The sequence below is a fragment of the Nomascus leucogenys genome, chromosome 9, assembly GCF_006542625.1.
Source record: "Nomascus leucogenys isolate Asia chromosome 9, Asia_NLE_v1, whole genome shotgun sequence".
In the NCBI taxonomy this organism is placed as follows: domain Eukaryota; kingdom Metazoa; phylum Chordata; class Mammalia; order Primates; family Hylobatidae; genus Nomascus; species Nomascus leucogenys.
Window position 1 is genome coordinate 36,141,981 of NC_044389.1, and position 15,612 is coordinate 36,157,592.

Below are 15,612 nucleotides of genomic sequence, written 5' to 3' on the forward strand. Positions count from 1 at the left end.
ATTAACACAAAAATACTAACAGTTACTGAAGTGAAAATTATTATTAGAACATCTCAAAAAAACTCAAACTGTCTAGTCATGTGACTAGTATAAATAAATCCCCAGTCACTCAAGCTCAGTCTTCAAAGTTTCATCTTGGACTTCCACTCTTGCCCTTGGCACTGAATTCTCTACCAGGGAATGGTTCTAATTTTTCATCTTCAACATTTTCCTAAACCCTTTCTTTTCCACACACACAGCCCCTACATGGCCCTTGGCACGTCATATCCCATGAATGGACTAATAAATTTGTCTGATGGGACTAATAAATTTGTCTGCACAATGAGACCTCCTGCCTCATAACTCCCACCTCTTGCAGCCCAACCGGGCCACCAGATTAACCTTTCTAAAACACTGCTGCTTTTCTTTAACTCCTCATCTCAAAAAGCTCACTGATACCCTAAAGCCAAGAAAGAGTCCAAATCCATTACTCACAAAGTCTTCCATAATCTTGACCAGCCTTATTTTTCTAGATTATTTTCCATTTGCTTTCCTATAACCACCACACTGGGCCAACTACTTTTCGCCAAACATACTTTGCACTTCTACCTCTTCTGTTCCCGTTTCTTCATTTACCCAGAAGGCCTACCCATCTTTCAAGGCATAGCTCACATGTCACATATTCTATGAAGATTGGTGGCATTTCCTCCTCCTTCCTCTGACTGAAGGAATTTTTATAATAGTTTCAAGGGGTAGAAGTGCAGTTTTGTTACATGGAGGTATTGCACTGTTATGAGGTCTGGGCTTTTAGTGTAGCCATCACCTGAATAGGGTACACTGTACACATTAAGTAATTTCTCATCCTTCTTTCCCCTCCCACTCTTCCATGTCTCCATTATTCTACTCTCTCTGTCTGTGTGTGCACATTATTTAGCTCCCGTGTATAAGTGAGAACACGCAATATTTGACTTTTTGTTTCTAAGTTGTTTCACCTAAGATAATAGCCTCCAGTTCCATCCATATTGCTGTAAAAGACATGATTTTATTCCTTTTATGGTTGCGTAGTATTCTGATATTTTTTATATATATATATATATATATATATATATATATATATATATAGTGATCTGTTGATAGACACTTAGGTTTAATACACATCTTTGCTATTATGAATAGTACTGCAATAAACATATGAGTACAGGTAATTTTTGATATAATTTTTTTCCTTTGGGTAGATACCCAGTAGTTGGATTGCTGGATCAAATGGTAGTTCTATTTTTAATTATTTGTGAAGTCTCCACATTGTTTTTCATGGAAGTTTTACTAATTTACTTTTCCACCAAAAGTGTGAAAGTGTTCCCTTTTCTCTGCATCCTCACCAACATATTATACCTTGACTTTCTAATAACCATTCCGACTGGTGTAACAGTTTATCTCATTGTGGTTTTAATTTGCACTTCTCTGATTAGTGACATTGGGCATTTTTTCATTTGTTTGTGGCTATTTGTATGTCTCTTGAGAAATGTCTATTCATGTCCTTAGTCCACTCTTTAAGGGGGTTGTTGTGTTATTTTGCTGTTGTTATTTGAGTTCCTTATAGATTCTTGACATTAGCCTTTTGTAAGATGCACAGCTTGCAAATATTTTCTCCCATTTTCAGGTTGTCTGCTCACTCTGTTGATTATTTCTTTTGCTCTGCAGAAGCTTTTTAGTTTAAATAAGTATCATTTGTCTATTTTTATTTTGTTGCATTTGCTTTTGAGGACTTCATCATAAATTCTTTGCCTAGGTTAATGTCCTTAAGTTTTCCCTACATTTTCTTCTAGCATCTTAATAGTTTCAGATCATAAATTTAAGTTTTTAATCCATCTTGACTTAATTTTTGCATATGGTGAGAGATAGAGGTCCAATTTTATTCTTTGATGTACAGCAGTCCAATTTTACCACCACCATTTATTAAATGGGGTGTCCTTTCCCCAGTGTATGTTTTTGTCGACTTTGTCAAAGGTCAGTTGGCTGTAGGTATGTGGCTTTATTTCTGAGTTCTCTATTCTGTTTCATTGATCTATGTGTTTATTTTTATACCAGTATGATGCTGTTTTGGTTACTATAGCTTTGTAGCATAATTTGAAGTCGTGTCATATGATACCTCCAGCTTTGCTCTTTTTGCTTAGAATTGCTTTGGCTATTTGGCTCTTTTTTTTGGTTTTACATGAATTTTAGGATTTTTTTTTCTAATTCTGTGAAAAATGACATTGGTATTGTGATAGGGATTTAATTGAATTTGTAGATTGCTTTGAGAAGTATGATCATTTTAATGACATTGATTCTACCGATGCATGAGCATGGGATGGTTTTCCATTTGTTTGCATTATCTCCATTTCTTTTATCAGTGTTTTGTAATTTTCCTTGTAGAGATCTTTTACTTCCTTGGTTAAATATATTCCTATGTATTTTATTTTTTAATCTATTATAAGTAGGATTGACTTCTTGATTTGGTTCTCAGCTTGGTCATTATTGATGTATAAAAATGCTACTAATTTTTGTACATTGATTTTGTATCTGAGACATTCCTGAGTTCATTTATCAAATCTAGGAGTCTTTTGGAGGAGTTTTAAGGATTTTCTAGGTATAAGATCATATTGTCAGTAGAGAAAATTTGACTTCCTCTTTTCCAAGTTGGATGTCTTTTATTTTTTTCTCTTGCCTGATGGCTCTTCTACGACTTCAAATAATGTGTTTAATAGACGTGATGAAAGTGGGCATCCTTGCCTTGTTCCAAGTCTTCGGTGGAATGCTTTCAACTTTTCCCTGTACAGTATGATGTTAGCTGTGGGTTTATCATGTATAGCTTCTATTGTTTTGAGGTATGTGCCCTTTATGCCTAGTTTGTAAGGGTTTTTATCATGGAAGGATACTAAATTTTATCAAATACCTTTTCTGTACTATTGAGATGATCATCATTTTGTTTTTAATTCTGTTTATGTGGTGAATCACATTTATCAATTTGTGTATGTTGAATCATACTTGCATCCCTGGAATAAAACCCAGTTGACCATGGCATATTATCATTTTGATGTGCTGTTGGATTCAGTTTTCTAGTATTTTGTTGAGGATTTTTATGTAGTGTTCATCAAGGATATTGGCCTATAGTTTTCCCTTTTTGTGTGTGTGCCCTTGTCTTGTTCTGGTATCGGGGTAATACTGGAGTCATAGAATGAGTTAGGAAAGATTCCCTCCTCCTCAATATTTTGGAACAATTTCATTAGGATTGGCATCAGTTTTTCTTTATACATCTTGTGGAATTTGGCTGTGAATGCATATGGTCCTGGGGTTTTTGTTGTTGTTGAAAGATATTTTTTCCTTACTCAATTGTACTACTCATTATTGGTCTGTTTGGGATTTCTGTTTTTGCCTGGTTTAATCTGTAAATTAAACCTGGTAGATTTCTACCTGGTTACATTTTTCCAGGAATTTATTGATTTCCTCTAGGTTTTCTAGTTTGTGAGCATAGAGTTGTTCATAGTAGTGTCTAACGGTCTTTATATTTCTATATCATTGTAATGTTTCCTTTTTCATTTCTGATTTTGTTTATTTGAATCTGCACTTTTTTTCTTGGCTAGTCTAGGTAGCAGTCTATCAATTTTCTTTATCTTTTCAAGTAACCAACTTTTTCTTTCGTTGATCCTTTGTAATTTTTTGGTCTCAATTTTATTTAGTTCTGCTCTGATCATTGTTATTTATTTTCTTCTGCTAGTTTAGAGTTTGGTTTGTTCTTGTTTTCTAGTTCCTTAAGGTACATCATTGGCATTTAATGATATAAAATTCCCTCGTAGCTCTGTTTTTGCTATAGTTTAGAGGGTTTGGTATGTTTTGTCCCCATTTTCATTCATTTCAAAAATTGTTTTAATTCCCTCTTTATTTTGTTATTGACCCAAAGATCATTCAGGAGTATGTTGGGTTTTTTTTTTTTCATTTTTTTTTTATAGTTTTAAGAGTTCCTCCTAGTATTGATTTCTAGTTGTAGACCACTGTAATTTGAGAAGATACCAAATATAATTTTGATTTTTTAAAGTTTCTTCAGACTTGTTTTGTGGCCTAATATATGGTCTATCTTGGAGAACGTTCCATGTACTGATAAAAATGTATATTCTGTGATAGTTGGGCAGAATTTTCTGTAAATGTCTATTAGGTCCATTTGGTCTAAGTCCAATTTAAGTCCAGTGTTTCTTTGTTGATTTTCTGTCTCGACGATCTGTCTAGTACTGTCAATGCGGGTGCTGAAGTTCTCCATCATTATTGTATTCCTGTCTATCTCTTTTCTTAAGTGTGGTGATATTTGTTTTATGAATATGGGTGCTCTAGTGTTGGATATGTATATATTTAGGATTGTTATGTCTTCTTGTTGATTCTGTTATCATATAATAACTTTCTTTGCTTTTTGTTTACTATTGTTGATTCAAACTCTGTTTTGTCTGATACAAACATAGCCACTCCTATTCTCTTTTGGTTTTCATCTGTGTGGAATATATTTTTCTATACCTCTGCCTTTAGTCTATAAGTGCTTTTATCAGTAAGTTAAGTTTTTTGTAAGCAGCATATAGTTGGTGGAGTTCTGTCATGCAGCCATTTTATTTCTTTCTCTGTCATTTCTGTAATTGTTTTATAAGCCCCATGGTTTGGTGGAGTTCTGTCATATTGCCATTTTGTTTCTTTCTCTTTCTCATTTCTTTAATTGTTTTATAAGACAAGTGAGTTTTATACTTTCATGTATTTTTATGATAGGTGAGTATTGATCTTTCATTCCCATGTTTAGAATTCCTTTGAGCATTTCTCGCAGAGCCAGTCTAGAGAGTTAAGAAATTAATTACTACAGAAGAGTAGAAGACTAGTATTGACTCTTCTACGTCAAAAGTACCTCAATGGAGGTAGGTGTTGACACATTCCTCTTCTTTACTATAAAGTTACCTGTGTGATAAGAATGATATACAGCAAGATAAAAAGTGTGGAGAAAAAGTGAAATAGGTAAATCGGTAAACGGGTAATACTGAATACTTTAAAGAAATGCGTTTTTTTCTCTTGATAGTGTAAGTTGAAATATAAATAGATAGTAATAAATAAATTAAACTAATTAAAAATTTATTTTTCTCAAAAGTTTTTTATGGTTATTTAGCCCTTTATAGTTTATACAGCATGCATGTCATCTGCTCTAATTCTCACAAAATATACTGTACAATAACTGTTGTTATCACCAACATGTCACAGGGGGACTAAGATTCCACAATATTAAAAGGACTCATCCAAGCTCACACAACAGTTACTGGCAGAAAAATCTTCAGTTCTAGAGATTTTGCTGTTATACTTCAGTTGCCTCTATATTAATACCTTAAATTCCAGTTTACAAATCATTGGTGTATACACTGTTTTATTTGATTTTAAAAAATCAAATTATGAGGAAGGTATTGTCTTTACCATTTAAAATTTTTTGGAAATCTGAAGCTTAAAATAGTTATGATTAATGTGAGATCACATAGCTTATATTTGACAGAAAGAGTACTTGAATCCACATCTCCTAGCTCTAGTCTAGTTCCCTTTTCACATCCCCTTAGAAGTGTTTTATGATGTAGGAATTAAACACTGTGCTTAGAAGTTTAAATAAATTAAAGAAATCTTTCATATCTCAGTTCCTTCATTTGAAAGACATGATTAATATTAGAAAAAAGGAAATTTTTAAAAAAATAAGAAATGATCATGTTTTAATTGGAAAAAATGTCTTGTAGAAAAATTCTTTAATACAACCCTGGGCATATCCTCAAACACTACAGTCTAATGGGAGAAAAAATACCAAGTTCGGTTTTGAACTTTTCTTTTTTTTTTTTTGAGCAAGACCAGTTTTTTTTTTCTATTTGTTAGAAAAGGAAATTGAGACATAATGCTAGAATCACCAACACTATGACTGGCAATAATAATAACCAACAACTATTGCATGTACATCAGGTCCTGAGCTCCATTCTGATCAGTTTTTACACGTATTAATTAAAGACCCAATGTAGTCGCCCAAGGTCATGGTTTGAGCATTAGAGTTATGAGTTGTATTCAGATCTATGCTTGCTGAGACTTTCTTTTTTTAATTTTTTATTTTTTTTTATATATGTATTTTTTTATTATACTTTAAGTTCTAGGGTAGCTGTGCACCATGTGCAGGTTTGTTACATATGTATCCATGTGCCATGTTGGTGTGCTGCAAACATTAACTCGTCATTTAGCATTAGGTATATCTCCTAATGCTGTCCCTCCCCTCTCCCCCCACCCCACAACAGGCCCCGGAGTGTGATGTTCCCCTTCCTGTGACCATGTGTTCTCATTGTTCAATTCCCACCTATGAGTGAGAACATGCGGTGTTTGGTTTTTTGTCCTTGTGATAGTTTGCTGAGAATGATGGTTTCCAGCTTCATCCATGTCCCTACAAAGGACTTGAACTTATCATTTTTTTATGGCTGCATAGTATTCCATGGTGTATATGTGCCACATTTTCTTAATCCAGTCTATCATTGTTGGACATTTGGGTTGGTTCCAAGTCTTTGCTATTGTGGTTTTGAACTTTTCTATTTAAGGTGGTTGTAAAGCACCCACAACACGTTCAATTAGTAATTGGAAATGATGATGTGCAGCTCAAAGAGAGAGGTCTGGGCTGAAGATATATCTTAAGAAATATTATTATTAATAGCTATTGATTCCCTTTGCTTCCCCAAGGTGAGGTCATGAGAGACATGAAACCCAAAGCATTTCCATTCTCTGTAGTGTGAAGCAAATGTGCTTAGGGATGAAGTGTATGTGAGCGGAAGTTCATGTCTCTTTATTCAAACTTACCTGGTTTCTGTTTCCAGCTCTGTCACTCCTGAATAAACATAAATTATTCACTCTCTGAGCCTCACCTTTGCTATATTTAGAATGCAATCATAATACAGAATTTACAAGGCTATGAAAAGATCGTGAAGATTGACAACGTACATGTACAATGCCTGACAGATCGGCTTTCACAATAAAAGTATAAAAAGTTAAATTTTCCACCCTCATGCAATTTTTTCAAGTCAATAAAAAAGAGAAAGAGTGAGAGGGAAACTGGGTAAACGGGTCACAACTGAATATTTGCTTTGCTGTTTAAATGCAAGCACTAAAAATCTAACTGACCAAGACCCTGCTTTAAAAGCAAAATATTTTCTTTCACAGATTTCCATTGCATTATGAATGAAAATTCAGTGTTTACAAACACATTTAGAGTAAATATTGTGCACAATTTAGTTTGCGTTAGCAACGTTCAGAGGTTCAACTAGAAGTTGAACATGCTATTGAAAGTTGAAGCATGCTGTTTCTTCAGTTGTTTCTACATGGTGGAACAATTCATTCTTATGTAATTAGTTATGGCTTGTGAGCGTAAGGTAATTTGGGCTCCACACCCTTTGTTTGTTGAGTCATTTGTCTCCTCGTGCTTTTCAGTTATTGAGTTCAAGATGTTTTTCGTGAACTGAAAGTAAAATTGGCTGTAAAGTCATTCCCGTGGGAGGCTCATCCAAGTTAAAGCATATATTGACTCTAGCCTTTCGATTTCATTTTTTGGAGATTTTAGCCTCCAGCTTAATCCTGTTTACAGTTATTCTCACTCCACACTTACAGATCCTGACATATCAGCTCATCTCTGGAAACAAAATCCATCCCTAATTGTTGCAGAAAGGAACAATTTGAGATTTGTTTAGCCTTCGGAGTTACATTTGCCTCCAGCTCTGTCTCTTTTTAACTCTTTCACTACTCAGCAGCCACTATTAATTACTGAAATCACAAACACCAGACACTATGCATTTGTGATTGCATGTAACAGGCACAATAACCCCATGAGGTAACAAATGGGTAAACTGAAACTCAAATAGTTAGCAAATGGCAAAGTGACAGTTTTCTTCAACTAGAAAATTACTACAGTAGTGGTTGTTGAACACTGGACTCTCAACCCATGTGAGGGAAAGCCAGTTTTCACTAGTGTAGCAAAATGAACAAATAAGACAAATACAGCAAAAAGACATCATAAAGTTATAGCATTTAATATAAATTTTTCTGAGGTTATTTTCTTCCTATGTTAGATACTTCAATGCTCTTTTTAAAAGTGATCATGCTTGAACACGGTCAATTTTTATAAACTGTCCTGTGTTTATTCAACAAAATGGAAAATTGGCAAGTCTATGTCTGCTTCCAACAGTCTTCTGAAATGTTACTAGTTCCAGTGCCACAGCATACAATGTGCAGGTGGCACAATACAAAATATCAAGAAGTGCCCTTTTATAGGCTTGTGAGTTGAGTAGAGCCCAAACAATAGCAGGCAACATTGCAGTGAAATGTGTCCCACATCACTGACCCTCAGAACATACCCTTCTCACTTATACCAGATTGTTGGCAAAACAAAATACAAAAATATAAAAATTAGAATATGCCTAAATATAACTGCTTCTCAGCTCTGTTGAGTCTTTTAAATCTGAAACATGTCAAGAATTAACACAGGCGATAAATATTTATAAATATCATACATATTTACAAAACACCTATATAACCCAAGCATTCTGCAAAGTGTTAAACACTTTGCCTATGTTAAACATAGGCATGAATATTATCTTTACCTTCAAGGTGTTCACAGCCAAGTGGATAACCTATTGAACTACAAATATATACTTTGTAACACGTAACATGACCCCACTTAATCTTCAAAACAGCCTTTTGAGGTAGGTATTATTATTCCCATTTTTCAGATAAAGAAAATCTCAGATAAATGACAATATGACCTCCAAGCAAACAAAGGGTAAAACTGGAATTCACACCCAGCTCCTCTGGTGACTTTCCCAGTGTCAGTGTGTGTGACTATGTATTAGTACAAATTCATGGGGAAAATATGATAAATCAAATACATCATCGGCTATTGGAGCAGTTCTATTTCATTTCAGTTACTTGCTATTCTCCCTGATCCTAGCTCTATGCCTCTGCTGATTTTTAATAATATGGGGAATCTTGCAATGAGAAACGCTACTGTCCTGACCCCCTTACCACCCCACCCCTGCTTCTTTATCTTCCTCGACACTTCTTCCCATCCAAATGATCTCTCTTCAGTACAGCCTTGGGGATGGTGCCCAAGCAAGGTTGATTACTACAGTAGTGTCCAGCATAGAATTTTGGAAGACATTGCAGTAGAACAGACAATGATTTTTTGTTATTCTCAAAAACTTTATCAATTGGCAGAAAGGAAAGCAACTCCAAACCATAAGTCAGATTTCCCTCTTCTTCCATCAGACTACTTGAATTTCAATCATTTTGTGCTGAAAAAAAAAAAAAAAACTTGAAAGAGAAACCACTAAGGACAGCCTTGTTAAGTTCAGTTTCATTTCTAGGAATATGTTTCTATGGCTAGAGCCATGTGCCAGATAAGAGACTGGGAAAGACAGAAGACAATCATGAGCACTAAAATGATGGATGAAATCAGGGACATGAATGACGTTCTTTAATCTCTCTCTCGTAAGGCCGGCACGTGTACCTTCGACTTCAAGATTTCTGAATCCATATGTAGTATGTTTCATTGTCGTCGCAGCGGTAGTGATCCTGGCAGTCATCATAGCTCTACTTGTTTACTTTTTAGCTTTTGGTAAGTACCAGAACATCATTACTCTTCAGATTTAATAGCTACATACAATTTCAGATTTAAAGCTTGGCATTCTTTCTTTTACTATGGCTTTTATTTCTTAATATAATGTGATTATATATCTTACTTATAATTCTTCCCCAAATACAGATTCATATCTGTATTTTTTCTCAATCAGTATTTTTTCTCTTTCCTATTTTGGCCAATTTTAGTGCCCCAAACATACCTTGTGAGTACACCAAACATTGTTACTCAAAAAAGAATTGTTCTATCCAAAGGAAAAAAAACTCTCAATAATTTTCTGATGCTAAAATTTACTCATTTTGTTTTTCATTAATACTATGATTTCCTTCATTGATAACCTGATAAAATCATAACAGTGAAATACTGCAAAGAACCTTAAGCTTCAACACCTAAAATCTGGATGTACCTAAGTATTTGTCCATACTTATTAACAAATAATGCTTCTGTCTTCTGAAAACAGTGTCTTACAAGCCTAACAGTTAGGATGGTCAGGAGATAAATTTTCAGTTCAGATGTTAAAAGGGGTAAAGTCAAACTTTTTAAAACATTATGCTCTTTAGTTATTTGTCTCTATTATTTTGTTTAATTTGTTATTATTATATCACTAAAAATAGACAACATGGACAAGAAAAAATAATGTAAAGAATACACATATCGTGCTAATTCATAAACAACTTTCCTTAAAAATCTCTGTGAAGGCTCTTTCAGATGCTTTAACATAGATATGTAAAATATGTCATATGTTACTAAATAATATCATATATTAGAATTTTTTCACTTAAAATACACTTTGAGGTTATTTTTATTTCAAATATAATTCTATTAAATCACTTAAATCATGTGTGTGTGTGCAGGTGTGTACATGGGTATGTGTGAGTGTTAAGAGAAAAAGAGAAAGAATATAACTCACAGTATGTCCAATTGTAAACAAGCAAAAATGCTTAACTATGCAAAGATTGAAATACTTCCAATGGTGCAATAAAATTACCAACATTAGAAATACCAATAATGATACACAATCATTTCAGCCAATCAAATGTAAAGGTTGTGGCTAAATTTTTGCTTTTGACTGCATTTTGCTGTCAAATCACCTGGAGTCACCTACCCCTAAGGTGAACTACAGAGGTAGAAAAAAGAGACATGGAGTTTCAGATTAAATTAATGAATTTTCACTCTTAATGACATGGCATTGTCATGCTTAAAGAGTAGGCCCCTTGGTAAGTCATCTGCAAACTGTGTTCCAGTGATCACTTATGGCCCCCAAATGACTTGATCTTCCACTACAAACAACCACCCTTCCCCCAGGATCTTCAACTCTTGCCCCTTACCAAGGTATTTGTCTGCATAAGTACTGCATATGAACGATCAAAAGAAAGTAGACATTTTTATTCTGAGACAGATTCCATTAGGTTATGTACATCTTCATAATATTTCTGAGTTGTGTACAGATATGTTTCAGAGACTTTTATCTCCTTCACACAGCTGAATAGGTCCTCTGGAAGACCCCTGTTGCTATTGTTGTTTTTGTTGTTTTAATGAAACATAACATCTTACATATTTCTGGAATACATGTGATATTTTGTTACATGTATACAATGTGTAATGATCAAGCCAGGGTATTTGAGGTATACAGCCCTTTGAGTATTTATCATTTCTATGTATTGGAACAACTCAAGTCCTCTTTTCTAGCTACTTTGAAATATATAATATATTGTTGTTAACTTCACTTTGCTCTGCTATTAAACAAAAAAAATAAATAAAACTTATACCATTTATCTAACTATATGTTTATACCTGTTAGCCAACCTCTCTTCAATCCCCCTCACACCCCTCCACCCTTCCCAGTCTCTAGTATCTGTCATTCTACTCTCTACATTGATGAGATCAACTTTTTAAGCTCCCACATATGAGTTAGAACATACTTGTCTTTCTTTTTTACTCTTTTTTTAGTAGTAGAGATGGGGTCTCACTTTGTTGCCCAGGCCGGTCTCAAATTTCTGGCTTCAAGTGATCTTCCCAGCTCTGCCTCCCCAAGTACTGGGATTACAGGCATGAGCCACCATGCCTGGCGAATTTTGTCTTTCTGTGCTTGGCTTATTTCACTTAACACAATGACCTCCAATTCCATCCATGTTGCTGCAGATGACAAGATTTCATTCATTCTTTTTATGGCCAAATAGTATTCCATTGTGTGTGTGTGTGTGTGTGTGTGTGTGTATATACACCATATTTTCTTTATCCGTTCATTTGTTGATGGACACATAGGTTGATTCCACATCTTGGCTATTGTGAACAGTGCTGAGATAAACACCCAAGTACAAATATCTCTTTGACATGCTGATTTCTTTTTCTTTGGATAAATATCCAGTAGTGGGATTGCTGGATCATATAGTAGTTCTATTTTAGTTTTATGAGAAATCTCAATACCGTTTTCCATAATGGCTGCACTAGTTTACATTTCCACCAACAGTGTATAAGAATTCTCTTCTCTCTGCACTCTCACCAGCATCTGTTATTTTTTGTCTTTTTGGTAATAGAAATCTTCACTGAGGTGAGATGATATCTCATTGTGGTTTTGATTTGCGTTTCTCTGATGATTAGTAATGTTGAGCATTTTTTCATTTACCTGTTGATGATTTGTATGTCTTATTTTGAGAAATGTTGGCTCATGTTCTTTGCCCACTCCTTAATGGAATTTTTTTTTTTTTTCAGTGTTGAGTTGTTTGAGTCCTTGTATATTCTGGATATTAGTCTCTTGTCAGATGAACAGTTGGCAAATGTTTTTTCCCATTCAATAGGTTGTCTTTACATTCTGTTGGTTGTTTCCTTTGCTGTGCAGAAGCTTTTTAGTTTAATTAATTCCCATTTGTCTATTTTTGGTTTTGTTGTCTGTACTTTTTAGGTCATAGTGATAAATTATTTCCCTAAAGACATGAAATGTTTCCTCTATGTTTTCTTTTAATAGTTCCCACAGTATTAGGTCTTACATTTAAGTCTTTAATATATCTTGGGTTGATTTGTGTATATAGTGAGAGATAAGCGTCCAGTTTCATTCTTCTGCAAATGGATATCCAATTTTCCTAGTACTATTTATTGAAAAGAGTGTGCTTTCCCCATTGTTTGTTCTTAACACTTTTGTTGAAATTCAGTTGGCTGTAGGTGAATTTCTTTCTGGGCTCTCTATTCTATTTCATTGATCTATGTGTCTGTTTTTATACCAATGCCATTCTGTTTTGGTTACTATAGCCTTGGAGTATAGTTTGATGTCAGGTAGTGTGATGTCTCCAAATTTGTTCTTTCTGCTCAGGTTTGATTCGACTATTTGGGCTCTTTGTTTCATACAAATTTTAGGATGGCTTTTTCTATTTCTGTGAAAAGTGATGTTGTTATTTTGATAGGGATTGCATTGAATCTATAGATTGCTTTGAAGAGTATAGTATGTAAATGGTATCAATTCTTTCAATCCATAAGCAAGGAATGTCTTTCCATTTGTTTGTGCCCTCTTCCATTTCTTTCATCAGTGTTTTGTAGTTTTCCTTGTAGAAGATGGAATTACCTTCTTTATTTTTCTTTCTCAGCTATTTCATTGTTGGTGTATAGAAATGCTACAGATTTTTGTGTGTTGAGTTTGTATCCTGCAACTTTATTGAAAGTATATATCAGATCTAAGAGTTTTTTGTTGGAGTCTTTGGGTTCTTTTGGGTATAAAATTATATAATCTGCAAGAGGGACAATTTGAATATGTAACTTCTTTTCCAATTTGAATGCATTTTGATTTATTTCTCTAACCTGATTGCTCTGGTTAGGACTTCCAGTACTATGTTGAATAAGAGTGATGAAAGTGGACATCCTTGTCTTGTTCCAGTTCTTAGAGGAAAGGCTTTCAGCTTTTCCCCATTTGGTAAAATGTTAGCTGTGGGTTGGTCAGCCTTTATGTTGTTGAGGTATGTCCCTTCTAAGCCTAGTTTGTTGAGAGTTCTTGTTCTGATGGGATATTGAATCTATTGAACATCTATTGAGATGATCATATGGTTTTTTGTCTTCATTCTGTTTATGTGATGTATTAAGTTTATTGATTTGCATATGTTGAGTCATTCTTGCATCTCTGGGATAAATCCAAGTTGATTGTGGTATGTTATCTTTTTGATATGCTGTTGGATTCAGTTTGACAGTATTTTGTTGAGGATTTTTGCCTTTGTGTTCATCAGTAATATTGGCCTTTTTTTTTTTTTTTTTTTTTTTGAGACAGTCTTGCTCTGTCACCCAGGCTGGAACACAGTGGTATGATCTTGGCTCACTTTAACCTCCGCCTCCTGGGTTCAAGCAATTCTCCTGCCTAAGCCTCCCAAATAGCTGGGATTACAGGTGCCCGCCACCACACCTGGCTAATTTTTGTGTATTTAGTAGAGACAGGGTTTCACCATGTTGGCCAGGCTGGTCTCGAACTCCTGAGCTCGTGATCCACCCACCTTGGTCTCCCAAAGTGCTGGGATTACAGGCATGAGCCACTGCACCCGGCCTGTAGTATTTTTTTTTTTATTGTGTCCTTGTCTGGTTTTCTATCAGAGTAATACTGGCTTCATAGAATTAGTTGGGGAGAACTCCCTCCTGTTTGGTGTTTTTGAATAGTTTGAGGAGAATTGGTGTTAGTTCTTCTTTGAAGGTTTGGTAGAATAGCAATAAAGCCATCGGTCCTGAACATTTATTTATTAGGAGATATTTTACTACTGATTCAATCTTATTACTTGTTATTGATCTGTCAAGTTTTTATTTTGCAAGGTGCCTTTTGATGAAAATAATTTACATTGGATTACTAGATTAGATATCTTGTTAGATGACTTACTTTCTAGCTTACTCCAGAAAAACTAATGGTGAATTACTAACTCCTCAATAAAGAATATTATTTGAAATAATTTTTAAAATTTCATAATTACTTTGGGTTCTTTCTTAATGATAAATGAATAATAGTATATTACAAACATTCATTAATATTTCCTGAATGAATACACCACAAATCTCCCTTAAAATATAGCAATAATAAAAATTATAGTATTTATGATAATTTTTAATTTCTCAAATAATAATATCACTCTGATTTTTAAACATCTACACCACTCTGGCTTTGCCAATCTTTTTAAAAATGGAAAAGATAATAACTTTATCATAATTACACTTAAGCATAGAACTTTTTCTTTCTTTCAAGGAAAGCAAATTTTTGAAATCCTATAATATAACCTCCCATAATCCTGAATAAATTAAAGGTTCAACAACTTAGTAAAGTAAGACTGACCTTCCCTTTTATTTCTTTTTCAGATCAAAAATCTTACTTTTATAGGAGCAGTTTTCAACTCCTAAATGTTGAATATAATAATCAGTTAAATTCACCAGCTACACAGGAATACAGGACTTTGAGTGGAAGAATTGAATCTCTGGTAAGTTAATATTTGTCTTTGCTCTTTATTCCATTATAAAATGAATATGATAATAAACCTAATGTTTTGTAATATATTTTCAGTTGCTAAGTGCTCTACATACTTTCCTTCCTTGCATAGTGAAACATGTGTTTCTCTCTGCTTTTATCCAGTTAGTTTACTCATATACTGGTTCTTATTCACATCTTTGTCATGAGTAAAAAGTGTTAGAAAGGCCACGAATAAATATGCATTTTATTTGTTTATGAATTCAAATACTAAAAGTTTTTTTATTTGTTTAATTAAGCATTGACATTGTCTTTTTAAATTCTTTTCATTTTACCTTCTTCCCTCTTCCTTACCCAACTAAAGACTTAAAAAACAGGTTTACCATATCAGCAGTAACATAGTTTGGACAACATTACACTTTGGTTCAATGATAGACATAGAAGTTTGAACAGAAATATGCAAAGCAAGTTTGAGCTCTAACTTGAAGAGGGCCTCTGGCTGCCTGCCAGGAAACCT

At 34.1% G+C, this 15,612-nt stretch overlaps 1 protein-coding gene across 1 annotated transcript in view; it reads left to right on the forward strand.

Annotated features, from left to right (window-relative positions):
• LOC100589965 (transmembrane serine protease 11D) overlaps nucleotides 1-15,612 on the forward strand; it is a 63,688-nt gene that overhangs the window by 15,240 nt on the left and 32,836 nt on the right. Inside the window, exons 2-3 of the mRNA XM_003268426.2 lie at nucleotides 9,534-9,655; nucleotides 14,990-15,108. Coding sequence (XP_003268474.1) covers nucleotides 9,534-9,655; nucleotides 14,990-15,108 — 241 coding nt within the window. The remainder of the gene's footprint in view (nucleotides 1-9,533; nucleotides 9,656-14,989; nucleotides 15,109-15,612) is intronic.